The sequence below is a fragment of the Ursus maritimus genome, unplaced genomic scaffold, assembly GCF_017311325.1.
Source record: "Ursus maritimus isolate PB19 unplaced genomic scaffold, ASM1731132v1 scaffold_15, whole genome shotgun sequence".
Classification (NCBI taxonomy): Eukaryota; Metazoa; Chordata; class Mammalia; order Carnivora; family Ursidae; genus Ursus; species Ursus maritimus.
In genome coordinates, this window is record NW_024423897.1 from 35,538,080 (window position 1) to 35,557,533 (window position 19,454).

At 42.4% G+C, this 19,454-nt stretch overlaps 1 protein-coding gene across 1 annotated transcript in view; it reads right to left on the reverse strand.

The window, feature by feature from the left end:
- Window positions 1-19,454, reverse strand: part of SLC1A3 (solute carrier family 1 member 3) — a 76,710-nt gene that overhangs the window by 41,777 nt on the left and 15,479 nt on the right. Inside the window, exon 3 of the mRNA XM_008692626.2 lies at window positions 13,354-13,491. Within this exon, the coding sequence (XP_008690848.1) occupies window positions 13,354-13,491 (138 nt within the window). The remainder of the gene's footprint in view (window positions 1-13,353; window positions 13,492-19,454) is intronic.

A 19,454-nucleotide genomic window follows, 5' to 3' on the forward strand; every position in this document is an offset into this window, starting at 1 on the left:
GGCATGGGGCCACTCCATAAATGGAGACGTACCAGGCTGCTGAGACAGCTCCTAAAATCTACTTCCTACTCCAGTCTCAGCACTCCAGTCTTGGCATCCACGTTCCTTGAGTCAGGGGGCTTGGCTATGTCACCCAGAGGTTCTCTTGTTTCAGTCTGTGTCCTCCCCAACCTCACCCCCAAGCACCTCTTCAAGGCAACTACAGGGGTGGCTGAGGAAATGTAAGTTAGAGAGATTATCTGATCATGGCCCTCGAGAACTTACATTCTGGCTAACCCGAGTGCCTGTATTACACATTTCCAGAAGTGAAATCCAGGCACAGGGAGACAGCTCTACGGCTCAAACAGTGTGTGATGTATGTTGAAAGCTTTGTGTAAAAACTGTGACTGCGGTAGGTTAGAACGATGAGCAAACAACCGTTCAGAGTGCCCCTTCCAAAAAATTGACATTAAAATGTTACACCTCCCTTAATCAAAAATTTTTTAAAAATTGTGTTAAAATCATATGACATAAAATTTACTATCTTAATTCTTTTAAAATGTACAGTTCGGTAGTGTGAAGTATATTTACACTGTCATGTCACCTGGCTTATTTTTTGAATTAGCTTTATTTTTATTCACTATAACTCAAGAAATGAACATATTATATTTTAATGTAAAAAGTTACAATTGATTAGTCTACATATATTCTAAAGGATTTCAATAATATTTTAATATAGCTAAAGACTTCGCACTTGAATTTTACTATTTTTGAAATGAAAATGCACAATTATAATGCTCAGACTACATATCTTATGACTTCAAAAGTAAAAACATAGATTTTTACAGGCAAAAGCAAAAGAAAAAAAATTAGCAAGTGCTGACAAGAATGTGGAATAACTTGAAGCCCCATATACTGCTGGTGGGGATGTAAAATAGTGCAACTTCGGAAATAAGTCTGGTAGTTCTTCAAAAGAGTGCCAGAGTTACCATATGATTCAGCAATTCTGCTTCAAGGATATACCCAAGAGAAATAAAAACATATGCCCATAAACGTTCACAGGAAAATTATTCACTATAGCCAAAAAAAAAAAAGTGAACCACCCAAACGTCCACCAACTAATAAATGGATAAATACAAGGTGGTACGTCCACACAATGGAATATTATGTGGCCATAAAAGGGAATGAAATACTAAGATGTGTGACAACATGGATGAACCTTGAACACATGCCAAGTGGAGAAGCCCGTCACAAAGGACCGTGTATTGTAAAATTCCAGGTAGATGAAACGTCTTGAATAGACAGATCTATAGAGAAAGAAAATAGATTGGTGTTTCCTGGGGCTGGGGAAATGGGGTAATTAGGGAATGATGGCTATGAAGTGTGGGGTTTCTTTCTGGGGTGATGAAATGTTCTAAAATGGATTGTGGTGATGGATGCCCAACTCTGAATGCACTAAAAGCCACTGAATTTTGCACATTATTTGGGTAAACTGCATGCATGTGAATTATATCTCAATAAAACTATTAAAAAATAAGTGCCTTCTTGAAGGGGGTGCCTGGCTGGCTCAGTTGGTAGAGCCTGCGACTCTTGATCTTGGAGTCATGAGTTCAAACCTCCCATTAGGTATAGAGTTCACTTAAAAACAAAAACAAAAAGAAACCAGTAAATCCAAACAAACCATATTTAGGGGGAGCCTGGCTGGCTCAGTCAGTAAAGCATGTGACTGTTGATCTTGGGATTGTGAGTCTGAGCTCCACGCTGGGTGTACAAATTCCTTAAAAATAAAATCTTTAAAAAAAAAGGTACTATCTTGAAATAAGATAAGCCTAAATCTATCAATACCAATGAATAATTTTAGAGGCTTCATAGGGATAAAGAATCTCCCCCTCTATGGGAAAAGGGCTTCTATCATTTTGTCTATCTATCTATCTCTATCTATCTATCTATCTATCTATTCAGCCAGCCAGCCAGCCAGCCAGCCATGAATCCCTACACCCAACATGGGGCTCAAACTCATGACCCCAAGACCAAGAGTCTCACACTCCTCCAACCGAGCCAGCCAGGCGCCCCTGGCTTCTATCATTCTCAGGAACAAGGGAGGTTAATGGTGGATGGCAAAGGTTTTAATGCAACAGTCTCTAGCAGTTCAAAGTCTGATACATGTTGTTATGTAACTGTTTCACATAAGGAAAGCATACTTATGTGATGTATCAGGCACTTGACCTCACTTGGTAGTTGTTAAGTTACTGTTCAGATGTTTATTTAATAGGAAGTTATGGAGACTTTCAAGCCATGTTCCCATTGAACATCTGTGTTCTGTTAAGCTAAACCCAAATGTTTTCGGCTAAAATCAAAGGATACTGGGTACTCAATTCAGAGGGAAAAGTGATGAATAAAGTCAATAGATCGAATTCTCTCAGTTTAAAATTTGTCCACCGTGAATTTTTTTCTTTTCTTTTCTTTAGAAAGAGAGGGAGTGCGCGCAGATTTGGGGAAGGGCAGAGGGAGAGGGAGAGAGAATCTTAAGCAGGCTTCATGCCCAGCGTAGAGTCCCACCTGGGGATCGATCTCATGATCCTGAGATCATGGCCTGAGCTGAAATCAAGAGCTGGAACTTAATTAACTAAGGCACTCAGGCGCCCCCACCATAAATTTTTCTTAAGGCTTTCTTGACTTCTACTGAACTGAATGCTAGCAGATAAAAGGGCTTGAAAACTATGAAATACTATACCTAAATGGTATTAGAGAAGTTAAAATTGCCAATCATGCTTAGGTTAATAGCTTATACATGGAAATATGTTTACAGTTTTGCCCTTACATTGCATGAGAGCCATACTGTCTTACAGTCAATGTGCTCCTATATCACACAGAATTTAATATGTAAACATTTTAACGTACCCATAAAAGTGTTATGCATTTTCAGTTTGTTATTTCTAAATATGATTAAGAACTACTACATTGCCTGGCTCTAAAACTGTGCTTGGGATCCTTGCCAAAAAGGAATGCTTGCAGATATGTCATTAAGCATACATCCCAAGATAAGACTCCCAAACTCAATTATAAAATTAAAAAAACATGGCAAGGTTCCAGTATAGAAGCACTAATGTTTCCATTTTTTCTTAAATACTTAGTGTGTAGGTCAGGTGTACTGATATTAAGGATTTTTTTTTCTTAAATTTGGGAATCTTTTGTGACATGCTTTTTGGTAGATAGCTTTAAAATAATGAAACTTCACCTCTTAGCACACACACCCTTGAGAACATTGCATTCGTATTATAGCTTACCTAGAAATAATCTAGTACAGGAACAAATTCTGGAAGTTGTAAATTAAAAGAGTTACCAACAGTTGAGGCACTGACAGACTTTCTTGAGTTAGAAGGACCTTGGAAAAAAGAACGAATATACAAAGCTATGTGTGCACATACACACACCCTTGCTGTAATGAACATTGTGCCCCCAAATTTCATAGCATAAACACCTATTGCATCATCCCCTACTAAAGACCTGCTCTGGCTGCAGAAGAGTTCGGTAATCAATGTAAAGCACTGGTACAGGAGTTTGTATCCTAAATGGAAAGAAAGTAAAGTGCTTGGTTGACAAAACTTTCTTCAAGTGATTGACAGCTCTTGGGGTATGTGTGTATGTGTTGTTGGGCGGCGTAGGACATTAAAGAAACATTAAACATGTTAAAATCATCTTAAAATATTATGCCTATCTTATGTTCCCTTTGCTTTTCTGTAATGAAATATCTGGCATTTGCTTCAAAATCATCCAGTAGTGGGACAGAGTGTAGGTCGGGGAGGAGTCCCAGGGATACTACAGATGAAACAAGACTGTGTATGTATACATACAGATATTTTTGCCAGAAAGTACTGGTAAGTTCTAGTAATATGGATGTTGTTTTAGCAGGCTGGATCTAGGAGACCAATAGTCATGTGGATCTTATGGAACACTTTCTGAAACATTAGCCAACAGCTCCTCCTGACTTGTTTGCTTGTCTCCTGAATCAAAAAACTCAGAAACTGGCCACTTTCCTCCAACACCCTGTGAAAGGAAACCCCCTTAGTAATTTAGGGGAATTTTCATTCCTCTGAAGACAGCTCGGGTAGAAACTCAAGCAATTGTTGAAAATAAATAAATAAATAAATAAATAAATAAATAAATAAATAAATACACAGATGGCAAAACCTCTTTCCCCACATGAGGAAGTTCAGGAAGGAACATTTGAAAACACTCTTACACTGTGCACTGGCTTACAGCCTGGGGATCTGCCATAATCAGGCAAACATCATCTTCCTGAGGAAGCTAAAAAGAAGCTTAAAACCTAAAATCCAGATTCTACCCAGATTCAAAACTGGCTGGATTATTCCAGCAGAACCATCCACCAGCAGATCAATCCTCCAGCAGAAAGTAATACCACCCCAAAATCTTCTTTCTGCTTCTTATGAGATGTTCTCTAAACACGGAACAAAGGGATGACGGGGTACTTAACATGCCTGGAGACGTACAATCCATGACACTGTCACAGAAAGCCTTGTCTGGCTATACAAACTCTCTCTCTCTCTCTCTCACTCTCTGGGTACGTGCGTACATGCATGCGTATGTGTCTTTCTGTTGGTAGACACTCTGGCATCTTTTCTCTTGGCTTTCTGGGACACAGACAAGTCTATTTACTTATTTATTTAAAAGATTTTTATTTATTTGCGAGAGAGAGAAAGAGTGAAAGAGAGCGAGTGAGAGCGAGGGGAGGAGCAGAGGGAGAGGGACAAGTAGACTCCACGCCCAACTCAGTCTCACCACCCTGAGATCATGACCTGAGCTTAAGTCAAGAGTCGGACGCCTAACCAACTGAGCCACCCAGGTGTCCCCAGGCGTCCCCAGACAAGTGTTTTATAACGGACAGAGGTAGCCAAACGTTTTCAGGGTAAGTAGTTCTCCTAGCAAAAGTCCATTCAAATCAGAATCAAGAGACTGAGCGTCTCTGTGTTTGGGAGTACTTTCATGGTTTGCTCTATGTATTTCTATATGTTTTGCTCATACAAATGGTAAGCACTCATTTTATTTAAATGATTTTAACTAAAATCCTATGGAATGAATAATGCTGTGCCTTTGGGAGCATGCATTAGTAGGGGCTAGAGAAAAGCCAGAGAAAGCTTCCTGGAAGACCGGGTATCTGAACTCGTAAGAACCTGACCTGAGTGGTCATACTCCCAAAGAACGAGTCTAGAAAAACTATAAAGTGGTAGTCCTTAACCCTGGTGCACAGTAAAATCATCTGGAGAGCTAGAGAGAAACATCAATTCCCAAGCCGCATTTCAGACCAATTAAGTGAAGAATTTGCGGGGGAGGGGTGATGCGTGGGCACTACGTCCCATGTAGTGTAATTAACCTGAATGGGACAGTATAGACTCTGAGAATGTGAACTCCAGAAGTGAGTGGTGCGGAAGATGCTGTCTAACTATAGAAGCACCCCATCCCCCGCCCTCACCCACCACTTCCAGTCCTTGAGCATAAATCTCCAGTCAGAATTCCTCAGGTAACTTACTCTCCAGGAAGCCATCATGGCATCAACAGAAGAAAAACATCTATTCCCAACACCCCCCAACAGACCTATAGTCCTACAGTGGTTTGAAGGAAATTATCAAATTGGTAATGTAAGGGGGAGAATTTCTTTTTCTTAGAGAGTGATTTAATTTTACAGGAAGCTTTTAAAATTTCTTTTTAATTTTTTTAAGGAAGCTTTCAAAAACTTCCTACCAACCAGAACTGATCGAAACCACAGGCTAACTTGAAGCTTCTGCAATTTACAGATAAGAGTTCCCAACTCACGCAGGCCCAAGCCTGCAACTTTCTGGAAAGTTGCTTCTGACAAAGAGCCTTGAACCTGTGGCCTCTGATCTTCCAACTCAAGAACTGTTCCATTTTTACCACAAACATGTTTCCAGAAACATTCAGTTCTGAGGGGTAGGTGACCACAGGCTGGACTCATCTCGGCCAATAGTTTGTTGCAGCTGATACGACAGCTGGCCCAAACCCAGCCCGTGTGAGCAGAGGGTTGGGTCCAGGTCAGTGTCCCTACCCCGTCATGTGACATCTGGAGCACTGGGTTCAATTCTGGGAGTGGAGTACAGGGGAGGGAAACCAGGGTGGTGAAGGGCCCTGGGATACTCAGCTTGTGTTTAGGTGGCCTTTGCATCACTCGAAAAACTGTCATCCTTCACTGCTCCATATGGCACAATTAGGACCACTGGGAGGACCTTACAGAAGACGGACTTCTCAACAGTTTGGAGCATCTGAGAGTGGAATGTTCAGGCGGCCGCTGACAGCCACCTTCCAGGGGTGTGGAGGGATTCCCGCTGGTGCCAGGCTGCACTGTATCACCTCAGCGGGCCTTCCAGCTAGGAGAGCCTCAAGTCTCCTGGCTCCCCTCCTGAAAGGAAAGTTTCTGTGGTCGAAACCCTGTCAGGAGACTCTCCTCTCAGACTTAACATTCGTGAGGCCATATTCCTGGGGGGCGGGGCGAGGGGGTGATTTCTGCTGGGAAACTCGCAGGGCCCCACCCCTGGCTCTTACTACACTTAATGAGGAAGAGTCAGGTGTGAGGAAAACAATGAGAACAACCCCAAGAGATGCTCCTTCTCTCCCGCTAACAGAGTTGTTTCCTGCTAGGGAGCACTAGTTTCCTGAACACTGGAGAGTCCGGAAGAGGGATGGTCGCATTGCTCCTTGTGTCCTTTGTTTCCCCCTGGGCTCATCCTGCCTGGGTCACCACTCCCTGTCATACTGCCATCTCAGGCCTGTCTCCCAACCCGACTTGGAACTCCTTGAGGTCAGGGACCTTGTCTTCCTCGTTGTGGTATCCTCAGATGCTAGGAAAGTGGCTGGCATGTTTAAAGTCTCTACACATGTTTACTGAATGAAGTTGTCTGTAACAGAAAGGTAGACTTCTTCTGAGATAGCTAGACTTAAATGATTTTGTCTACATTTCAACAAAACCCCGAAATCACTAAAATTTTTAAAAATAAAAATTAAAAAATAATTACCCAGATTTCCTTTCAGTATGATGCAGAAAAGAAAAAAAAAAAAGCCAGATGATCTCTACCCCACAGATGGGTCTTCCCATTATATCCTACCCCCTCCTTCTCTAAATGGACATTCCCTGCCTCCCCTTCCACGTTTCTGAGCAGCTCTAGAGAGAAAATAAAGCAGGACCAGCCTGTTGGCCTTAAATGAGCTGGGCTGAAGCTTCTTTCTGGCTGGCTTGTTTCCAGGGCACCACAAAGACTGTATGCGTGTTGAGACAGAGACTCAGTTTGTCTCAAGTTTTGGTTTGCGGGGAAGGCTCTGCTCACAGCATGGGGAACCCAGGGCCCTGTGGATTCTGGGGTGCCACACACTGGGCCTGAGTTTCTCAGGAAAGACTGTTGTATAACCAATGAAAATATTTAGAATTGTGCAGCTGGGATAAGGTAATCACTTCCCATGCTGGAGGGCAGAAACCAATCCCATCCAGTGGTGAGGAAGGAATTCTCTCTGGCTCCCTTGTTGTTACTCGATTAACTTCATGGTTTCTTAAATTTACCTTCAATGGGAAAGTGATCGCGGCGAGGATCACACACAGGAGACATGTGCAGTCTGGACGCTTCGTGCCATGCCTCTCAATGGAAGCGGCGTCCTCTCGCTCTAGAACTTGCCTTTATACAAAGCGGACCACCAGGACAGCTCCTACTGATGTTACTGTGATGGCCAAAAGCTTCCACTAACTGAGCACATGCTACGTGCCAGGCATAAACCCTCACAATTTAGGTACCCAAGACCCAGGTACTGTTATCACCTTCCTGTTACAGAGAATGAAAGGGAGGCCCAAAGAATCTCCTCCCCACCTAAGACAGACACTTTTGTTTCTTCTGTAAAATGTATGCATGGGGAAAACAGAGAAATCTACAGTCCCTTTTCTCATACATAAATGCCTGGAGTATTTCAAGTAGGCTTTAGCTATACCCCAGAGCCATGACAATCAATAGTTTAAGCTATTAAATTTTTCTTAAGTGATTTTGGCTTTCATTTTTGCAAGCCCTTAATAAGCCCTTTATACGTCCAAGTAATCGATTAGGAATTGTCTAGCTCACTGTTTGCCCTCTCATGTTAAAAGAAATGACAAACCTTTAGGTTATTCTTATTGTAACTGCCGTTTTTCCGAAGCCGGAGGGATAGACTTTGAGGTACAACATTTATTGTACTTTTTTTTCCTCTGGCAAAAGAGCCCTTATTGGCCTTAAAGATGGTTAAATTCTATGTTCCACCAACTGCATTGGTCAATAGATTGGGGAGGAGGCTGCCCAAGGAATATGTGACATGTCACAGAGCTTGTCACATGGAGGAGGAAGTACAGTCTGTTTTTCTGGATAAAAATACTTGTTTGATTTTGGATATAAATAGAATTCTTAGATTTCTAAGGGCAAATGGGTTCTAAAGATCTTTTGTCCTGGGGACTGTTTAGGCAGAAGCTGGACAGTGACTCGGAGGAGATACCGGAGGCTGGCTGGACCAGAGTAGTGCTTCCACAGCGGAGTAAATACAGTGGCATACATCTATTCTGGTGGGACAGAAACCCCTCCTTAATTAACATTAACTCCCACAGTGAGAAAGTCATTCTTTTCAATTCTCTTTCAGTCCTTGTATTACAGAAAAGACAAGTCTTACTATGGTACTAAATGCATTTAACACCTCATTAACGCCACCCCCTTCCCCCACCAGGCACCTTTTTAAACAATGAGAGCACAAATCTCAGGCTCTCAAAACCTTTGGCAGGCAATAGTAGCAATCTGGAATTTTATTACGTTGTAATTTCACAAGACAAGTAACAGGAATGTTCTGTAATGATTTAAAGCATTGGAAGAAAAGTATGTTGATTTCAAGAACACTTTAAGTAAATGAGAATAGGGATGGTAGCCACATACCTTTGGGATGGAGATGCCATGACTCAGAAAGTCAGATTTAGGATCATGTTCCTAAAATCAATTAAATGTCTTTCTTGTTGCCCTGGTTGCCCTCCCTGTACCTCACTCCCAGAACTGAACCTAGTGCTCCAGATGTCACATGCCGGGATTGGGACACCGACCTGGACCCAACCCTCTGCTCATACTGGCTTGGTTTGGGCCAGCTGTTGTATCAGCTGCAACAAACCAGTAGCTCAGAGGAGTTCAGCCTGTGGTCACCTAACACAGGTCACCTAACAGAGGACCAGCCTTACTCCCTCGTAGCTGGAATCAGGATTTGCTTAAAATATTGTTGTGATTTCAGAGATGCAGGGTAGCTCTCCCTTTCCACCCAACATACATCCTCTTGGGGACCATATCTTTGTGTTCATATATCTCTTGTGCCTAGCTCAGTGTCTGACATAGTAAGAGCTCAGAAAATAGCTGTTAATGAATGAGTGAATGTTAAAAGATAAACTTCATCCATCTTATAACCTCAATTCCAGAGTGCCCTACCATGGGCCCCAGACACAGCTCCCACTTTATTGCTGTTGGCATTCCCCCCCAACTCCCCTTTTACTTACACTATACCCAACTCCACAGAGATCGTTGGTCAAGTGTTGCTCCCCACTTCAAGCAAGCTGGAGACACAGTTTGAGGGAAGAGATCACAGAGGAATGCACATTTAGATGAGAAAAGAAGAAAGTACTAGTTTTCTGAAAAGATGGAGGAGGAGGTGATAGTTATGTCTACAAAGCACAACCTGAAATGGAGTTTAATTATTATCTAGCAAATTTAATCAGGCTAAGCCAGCCAAACCAACTCATATTTCTGGCATGAAACACCTAGTTGGTCTGCCTATGCTGACCAAGTCAATAGAAATTGGCGCCAAACCTCTATTTTATTGTGTGGTGTGTTGGCACAGACTTACTCTTCTTGTTCAAAAACACAGGTACTTGAGTACAAATCCAGCCGTTAGACTTGCTCCCAGCTTCTCTCTGGCAGCTCTGGAATGCTAATACACACCAAGGGTATTCGGCAAGATTGGAATTTCAAATTTGGGAAGAGGAGAAAATGGCTTACTGGCGCTTTAGAGCCCCAATTCACAAACATGGATGTTTCAAGTATGAAAACCTAACTTAGATTTCTGAGTTTAAATAGGATTTAACACAATTAAATGTACATAAACTTTTAAAACAGAGCACCTAATCCAACAAATGCAATAAGGGCTTCGTGCATTTCAATGTGTGTAGAAACTCTGGGACTTTTGACGTGGAAGCATTGAGCCTGTCAAATATTTTCCCGCCGGGAAATATTTCTAGGGGAGCATGAGCCCCGAGTTTTGATTCTGGTATTCCTGTCGGGTGCAGGGAAGTTCAGCACAGATCTGACACAACGTGGTTATACCCAGAAGATGGGCAGGAGAAGTCTTCCAATCGCTATTTGTTTAGGTGGCGATAAATGTTCAGTAATACCATGGCGAGTGGAGTTTTGGCAAGGGACCGTCAACAGTTGAAGGCGGCCGTAAGGGAAACCCAGTGACTGCTCTATGGCGCACCCTTAGCAGTGCATCTTACAATGAGTAGCACTGACGTTCAAACCCGAGTTCCTGTACTGGCAGCTCAGGAGTTGGTTTGGCCTGCAGACGAGCTTTGTTTGCCTTGCAGTGTTCTGTTCTGTTAATTTTATCGACACTGAACAATCTGGAGGTTCTTAAAATTTTTTAGATTTTTGGACTCTTGAAAAAATCACATTTGGGTCTCGGTTGACACATGGCAAAAATTTCGTCTTGTCTACACTATTCTGCAGCTGGATCACTTTCCACACTTATCACGCTTGTCCCTGTTACTTCTGTCAAAGAAAACTATTTCTGTGTATCCATGGCTCTATCAAAGTAAGAAAACAAAGGTAGCCTGAAAGGGCAGCTTCATACATAATCATCACCTGCTTGGCCACGGGAGGCATTTGAGTTTGCTTTTCCATTCTAAAATAATGGCCCTGACTTTGTTCCCTCCCTAGGCAACACATTCTCCGACACTTTATCCACATTCTCTAGCGTCTCCCAACACACACGGGGGGTCCTCCAGGGATGCATGCAATTTGCAGAAGATCCCCCTCCCCATTCCCATTGGGTCATACAGCCTGGCCCCCTTTTCGGTTTGGAATCACTGTATTTAAAACCCTGAAGGAAAGTCTTATTCAATCAATCATTCATCGTAATTGATCATAAGTATCCAAAATACTACACAGCTTGGAAATTACTGCTATGAGGTTAACACCTTAAGAAGATCTTTAGCAAACTAAATTATGTCCCTTGTCTTAACACAGTCCCAGAAAAGGGCTGAGACTCTTTCCATGGTCCCAAGTGGCAGCATCCCCCAACTTGCAATTAGGTTACATTTTAAAAGTTCATTTAATATTGGTTGCTTGCAGCTTATAATTCCTTTCAATATTATAAATGTTGCTAGTTCTTCCACGGTTTACCCACAAATTTCTTTTCAACCATGTGAAGGGATTGCATCATGGTGTGGGGTTTTTTTTCCTGTAAAATTACTCAGTGAAAGCTCGTATTCCTTCAATAAAGTTGCTGTGCTAAGTATTAGAAAACATCACGAAAATCCACTTTGAGGTAACTGTTAAGTAGGATTGCTACTAAGGGGAAGTAATATTTTCTCTAGTTGTACCGAATGAGGGCTTTCTTCTTAGAATGAGTGACACAGTGGGTTTTAGCACAATTACCAGAAAGCAGAAACCTCTAAACCCTGGTCCCACCCTTGGAGAGACAGTATAAAGGAATCCAGAACCCCTTAAGTTTCCATCCAGGAAGACCGCAGCGACACAAGTCAGATGTCAGCCAGTAGGGATGGGGAAGAGGGATGCCCTGCTCCACTACGTAAAATGACACATGTGCGTGCGTTCTGCCCTCTCGGTGCCACTGCAAGAACTTGCTTCCCAGAAAAATGTCAATACATGGATAATAAAATGAGAATGTCAGCTCACATCAGCATTCATCTAGCTTCTGAGTTAAGAGCTGGGGCTGCTAAGATTACCCCTGGTCAGCAATGGGCCAGGTCACTTCAGAAACAAGCACCTCAATCATCCTGCCTACATGATTGTTTTATGGGCACTTCCTCCTCCAATGGGAGACTCCTGTACAGGCAATCACTTGTTTAAAGACCTGAACAAGTGGAAGCCAGCAGAGATCCGCGAGGCACCGGGGAAAGCTGACACAGTTCCTGTCCAAGTAAGGCTAGCCCTCCCAGGCATGCAGTCCTCAGAATCTTGCCCCATGACTTTCGAGTTGTGCTATGAAGTTCTTACTACACATAGATCTTGAACAGAGATTATAAATATCCTTGAGAATCCCTGGGAGGGGAGAAGATGCTCAGAGCCAGCTCACACAGAGGTGGACTGATGTGCCCAAGGAGGGACAGTGAGCCAAGGGTGGAAAAGAGAACAAGGTCAATAGTACCTGAGTTCTGGGTTTTAGCTACAAACCCAGAAACCATCCTGCTGGGACAGTGTCTATGGACATTCTTTCTTCATGTCAGAGATGTGCTGTGGGGAAAGAGAAGAGTGGGCAGGAAGGAATGTATAATAACTTCTTTTTTTTTTTTTTTTTTTGCAACTTCTTGGCTCTGTTGGAATTCACCAGTCACACGTACAAACGACTCTTGAAGCATCTCCCGTGCAGGCGTCAACTGCCAGCGGAGAGTCACAGAGAACAGATCCTACCCTGCAGAGCCCCCGCTCGCTGCAAATCCAAGTGTCGATGGACAAAACAGCCAGATGGGGAAATCTCCCGCCCCCTCCCCATTCTCCCACCAGCGTAAAAGGTTAACGGGGGTGGGGGACAACTGGAGAAGGAAACGAAATCATGCGGGTTCACCAGGAAAAGATCAAGTGTTGGTGGCAGCAGAGTTGGTGAGTGTGTTGTGGGCATTACCTCTCGATGAGGCTTCCAAGAAGGCTCCCGCTCAAGTCCTGGCGGCTCTGAGAACAAGCATTCTTGCATCAATAGCTAATAGGCTGTCCAACCAGATGTTATCTGGGTGGGATAAGAGGGTGAGAAAACAGACCTGTTGTACGCTGTTGTCAACTGCATCGCTGTGGTCAGAGAAGGCTGGGTGTGTAGTGTTTAGCGGGGTGCCTCTTTCGTAGTGAGGCAGACCAGATTACGTGGTGGTTTAAATCCGTTTCCTCTTGTGATTGGTAAAATACGAGAGTTATAATCATTCATGCATTACTAAAGCCTCCTTTCCATCATTCTGAAGGGACTTTTTTTTTTTTTCTAGAACAGAGCATGCATCCAGCAGAAACCTAAAGCGTTTGCTTTTCTAAGCGATCTTTTGCAATAAGCACACTTAAAAAAAACACAAACCGCGTATGGTACCTGTAACAAGACTGGAGATGATCAGCGGTAACACCAGCATCTGCAGCATCCTCATCAGAAGCTCCCCAGGAAAAGAGAAATACTTGACTTCCCGGTAGCTCATTTTGTACGGTCGGAGGGTAAACCCAAGGATTGTACCTGGAGGGGGGAAAAAAGGAGAAAAGCTGAGTTTTTTTAAAAACCGAAGTCACAGTCCTAGGGAAATGAGGAACTATTTGGCTGGTGGTCACTCCTGTCAGACAAGTGTACATTTATTTAAGCAGTAAATATTTGTGCTGCTTTAAGAGCTAGGGGTATGCCTGTCTCTTCGGTTGTAGTCTGGAAGGGTCTGGCTGAATCCAGGGCTTTCAGTAGGACTTAGAGAAAAAATGTTACTGGCTTCAGCAAATGAAAAATTTCTTTGTCTAACTTGAATGCAGTAGAACCCATTTTGACACGGCTTAGTACAGAGTTACAAAGATAGGGGCATAACTGGGAGACAAATCATGTATCCATGAATAAGGCATATAGGGGGGAAAAAAAAGCCCTTATGATGAATTTCCTTTGTAACAACAGATGTTAGGACTGCTAACATAACCACTTACAAAGGGTAGTGTCATTTTATTTTTTTCCAATTAAAAAAATTCCTCTTGTTCACACTGTTAATCCATTTGCATCATCTCCCTGTCTGCACACCATGCTTTCTGTCTACACACCATGCTTTCTGTCTACATGGTCTTGATATTACCTTGGCAACTGTATTGTACGGCCTTGTTAGTTGCTGGCAAAAGGAGGCTCCAAAATGAGCAGAGACTTTTTTCCAAAAATTTTCCCTGAAAACTTAGGGAGGAGTAAGAGAAGGAGAATGCAATTTTCCCCTTAATTTTCCTTCTGCTCCTGGAACTTTAAAATATATTTTAAAAAATAACTTTATCTGTAAATTAAATTATGCACGATAGCTTCTGAAGTGCTCGGAAATCAACAGACACATTGAATAAATGTACTCCCTCCCCCCTTTCCCTAATTTACTTTCCTTGCCCAAGAAAACTTACTTATTCCAGTATTGTAAGTATTTTCAAAAACTCTGTCCTGCTATTACTAAAACATGTGAGTTATAGAGAAATACTGAGTTATCTAGAAGCTAGAGGTTGGGGACGGGGAGAGAATACTGGGTAGACGTAAGTTTTTCTAAGGGAAGCAAACAGTTCTTTAAGGAAACCGAATCATCCTAACTTCTTATGAAATGGGCTTCTTCTCTTAAGAAATGAGGCACAAAGTTCATTTCAGTTGTCACAGCAACTCCAATTTCATTTCTTGGGTCTCAGCAACCACGAAGTATCCATGCTCTGATTATATACGTGATATTCCAAGTAAGAGTCTCAATCTGTGTGACTAGAAAATCTGGCTGATCCAGTTTGCAGGGCCTTCAGGAAAATGTTTATCGCGTTTTCCCAATGCAATGATCCTACGTTCAAGCGAGAAAAGGTGATCTGGAAAACACAGGAGAGAGAGGCAAAAGCCTGCCCGTGTTGGTTCTACCACTAAACAGCATATCGCTAACGCTCACCGAGCTTCTGCCAGACGCCAAGCGCTGTCAGTGCTTTACTTGTGTTGGTATATTTAGTCCTCACAAAAACCCCTGGAAGTAGGTCCTTCTTCACCACCAATGTACAGACGGAGAAATCTAATCACGGAGAACTTCGAACTTGCCAGATTCCAACAGCTACTCAATACCCAAGTCACAAAGCGACTCAAGTGACGGAGCTAGGATTGAAACCCAGGCACTTGGACTCAGAGCTGACACTCTTGACCCCCTCACCGACTTCCTACCTCTCTCGTAGAGCCAAACAACCACTGTTAGTGTGTCTGTGAGTTTCTTTTCAGAATGTTCTCATAGAGCTAAATATAGGGAAATCACACAGAATATCCTTTTCCATATACAGTCACCATAAGCATCGCTTTTAGCCTCATGATATCGAATCCAATGGTTGAACCAAATTTACTTAATACTTCCTTTGTCATTGAACAGTTAGGTTGGTTGGCATTTTTTCACTTTTATGAAGAACACCACGATGAATGCACCCGTTTTGTAACTAGGAATATTTTTTTAGTGCAGTTTAGAGAAAGGAAACCCGTGCATTGAAGACCATGATGACTTTGATTGACGTTATCAATTGTTTTCCCAGTGGGTTGGCCCCTCAGTTTAATGCTTTGTTAGTGAGTGAGAAGGCTTTAGTATTATCTCTACCTCTAGCAGCTGAGAGAATTTTCATAAAAATTGTTTAAACAACTTGTGAATGTGATGAGTAAATTGTACATATTTTTTATTTCTTTTCAATTTACTTAACATCTATTGAGGTCAACCATTTCTCCTAATTGTATATTCTCCAAGCATTTACTAAATCCTAATAGTTGAGGAGTTTATGTGTGTGTGCTATGTATTTGGTTATAAATTCCTTGCATAATAAAGATAATTACCCTTTGCCTATGTGTAAAATATCTGCTCTATTTTTCTGATTTGCTGGCCATTTATTATTATTCTAAAATACAAAGGTGTTTTGCATTTTTATAAAATAAGGTCTGCACACCTTTTTTATTAGGTGATTTCTTCAAGAGTTATACACTTTAATTTCTCTCCTCCCAAGTTTGATAAATCTTTAATTCATTTTTCCTGCTTTCATTGTTTGCTGGCTTTGTTTTAAAATTTTGAAGTTTTAATCTTCCCGGAACTTGGTTTGGGGTAAGGCACTGAATTCTAATTTTCAGTGCGCATTATTCCACACAGCACCATCAACAGCACACAGGAATTATAAAAGGCACTGGTAATATCTAGCTCTTTCCTGCCTGTTCAAATAAGACCAAGTCACACTGAAATAACTGCTTAATCTTATAATAAGTAAGTAAATAAATATTTATAAACCTTACTTTACTTCCAATCAATTTCACTGGAATTGATTGTTTTCAGAACTTTATTTAACTGCATTTAAACACTTGTCATTTAAGTATAAAATGTGCACAATAAACTCTAGAAACTCATTTTGGTCATCTGGAATTTGACCATGTCAAAATATTAGGAATTTCAGGTATCTCCCAAATAATAATTAAAGACCAGTCTTGGTTTTATAAGTTCATTTCTAAGTTGGCTGTTTGTTATTAGAAATGTATTTTTTCAAATACAACACACTGTTTCCAAGAATGGGTAGGATCCTGGCTAGTCTAGAAGTTAGTTATTAAATTGAAGTTAAGAAATTTGAATGAGTTAAGGTATCATTTAGAAGAAAATGGTAGAACAGCTGCTCAGCCAATGATACAGGTTCTAGGAGCAAGAGACAAGTCAATGTCGATGAAGGAAGGGATTAATCTTTCTAAATACTAGGTGCATCAGATCCCATTTCCCAAGGTCTGACTCTTGCCAACACTGACTGTATTCTTCTCTCTACAGCCACACCAGCTGTATCCAGACTCTCTCTCCCTGGGAGCTCTATGTACTCTCTCTCCTCTCCCCCCCCATCAAATACCACATTTATCCAGTGCCACCAATCTTCATCTAGGTGCAAAGCGGGAAAGTAGGCTAGCTCACTGAGTCCCAGGCAGTGGGTAAATGATGTCTCTTAACCCCAGTCCATCAGGTAGATATCTAACAGAGCAGCAGAAATACAGCCAGGGGGCAAAGTCTCAAGAGGTGATGATATTTTTCTTCTGTTCTTCCAGTCAACAGGCTTCTTGCTTGGAAGCGTAGTCCTGGCATCAGCTAGTCTAGAATGTCTCAGTTTCTTTACATTATCCGATATGGAACCCCGATTTTCTTAAAGCTCTTCTTTATAGCAGGGATAGCAGATAGGAGTCACCATTTATTTCTTCATAAGGGACAGTTTCAGGTCAAAAGCTTTGAAGAGAAGAGTTGTTTAGAGTGACAGCACATTGCCAATACTCTTTCAATCAGTTCTGCCCCTGACTAAGCTTTGGTCTGTCTACTATCTCTGGGTTTACCAAGTGAGCCATTTCTACTCCTAGGACAGAGGAGATGATGTTGGGAAGGGGAGTATTTATTGAGCCCTTAATGGGAGCAATGGTGGCCTGATCCTCATCACAACTTTATGAGGTAGATAGTGTCACGTCTATTTTTTAAAAATAAATACATCGATTGATGCTCAGAAGCTAGTTAACTTGCTCAAGGCTACCGAATTAGTAAGGGCTTGACTTGGGAATTTTAAAGAAAACCCAGAGCGCTTTCTACTACACTCTAATGCCTCTCAAACACAGACATATCCTTGTAGCCTGGGCCTGAGGACAGTTCTCAAAGGAGCCTGGCTCCTGGGTCTTCAGCACTTCCAACCCTGAACTCTGGCACTTGAGTAATAATCTTGGATCTGCTAGAGATGTCCCAGAGGCACCCAGCACATGCTGAAACCCATCAGAGGTCCCTTTATTTGTTGAGGATCTCACAATACGGTCATCACATGTACAAAGTCATGCTGACCATGACTACGGTCAACAGTACTAAGTCACTGTTTAAAAGGGTTCCACCCAATTCCTTTCAATGGAATGATTTAATTAAACTTACATAAAACTTATAAATTAAAATAGCTTGCCTCTTCACCCCACTTCACACATTGTAATCCTTGGAAACCATCAGTAACAAAGCTGGAAAGGACATTGAGTGAAAACATGCTTCAGGCGCCCATGTTTGAGGACAAGGGCTAGCAGTCATCAAGTACAGGCAAGACGCTGTGTCCTCATGAGCACATTGCCTCACGGAACCATGGAGGCCAGGATTCATATTACCTACACTTCACAGATGAAGAACGGGAGTCATTGAGAGGGTAGGTAAACTGCCAAAACCTCACAGCTGGTACAAGTTGGGCCATGGTCAATGCAGAGAGGGGTCCAGCTGCTTCCCCAATGCCAGGTGAGTGGCTGAGGTGGGCTTCACAAGCAGGCTGTCCAGCTCCAGGGCCCGGACTCTCACCTACTGTGCTGTACTCCTGGCTAATTTAAAGAGCCTTTAGGACACAATATTTCGCCTGCCTTTTTGTTCCATTTCAAATTAGTTTAACTCATATGGAGACCGAGTTGGGCAAAGGTTTTGTTGGTGTTCCTTAATGAAGTCAACATCCAGCTTTTTTCCCTTCATTTGTTGAATGAATAAACAAAAGACATTATTTTTTTGGCTGTTGCTCTGCCAGGCAGCATTAGAGGGGAGGCCAGGGCGGGAAGGTCAGCCAGCTACCAGCGTCCAATCAAGAGGAGCAAATGCTCTGAATGCGAAGACTGCTTTTTTGGGGTAAGCAGTTCAGGTTTCTGATTACACAGCCCAGTGATGAGACAAGTCTTCCCCGAAACATCCTCACAGACTTCTCAGAGCCCTCCACTCTCTGCCCTTCCGACCAACCAGAGGCAGCAGGGCGGGGTGGCCTTCTTCACTGTGGTCAGCGGCTCACTCACAGCCTCTGAGGAGCTGAGGACTCTGCACGTCCTTGAAGCACATCGATTGAGGTTCGCAGAGCTAATAAAAACCTTGATGGCCACCAGGTCTTTAGTGCGAAAGAACAGATCCTTTATTATTGATTACTCTGCAAAAACAACGATACAAATCCGAATAACCTCCCCATGGGATCTGTTACAGCTGAAGTAACCTTTGTAGTGTGCACCTTGGTGACATTATATAAGACACATGTCACAATGGGGCGCCTGGGTGGCACAACGGTTAAGCGTCTGCCTTCGGCTCAGGGCGTGATCCCGGCGTGCTGGGATCGAGCCCCACATCAGGCTCCTCTGCTAGGAGCCTGCTTCTTCCTCTCCCACTCTCCCTGCTTGTGTTCCCTCTCTCGCTGGCTGTCTCTATCTCTGTCAAATAAATAAATAAAATCTTTAAAAAAAAAAAAAAGACAGATGTCACAATTCAATTCGGATTGCACATTCTCAGTCAACAGTCTTCTTCTATCATTCCTGTTTTGGTATTTTACCGGATGTTTGGAATCTAGTCAGTATCTTAACTGGAACGCTGAAGGTGATGAAAATGAACTGTGCTGGTTGAATGCGATGAACAAAGACACATTTCTGTTTCAAGATGTTCTCCTAATACAAAAAGCTCAAGAAGTGAGTCCTTCAGGGGGGTTCGC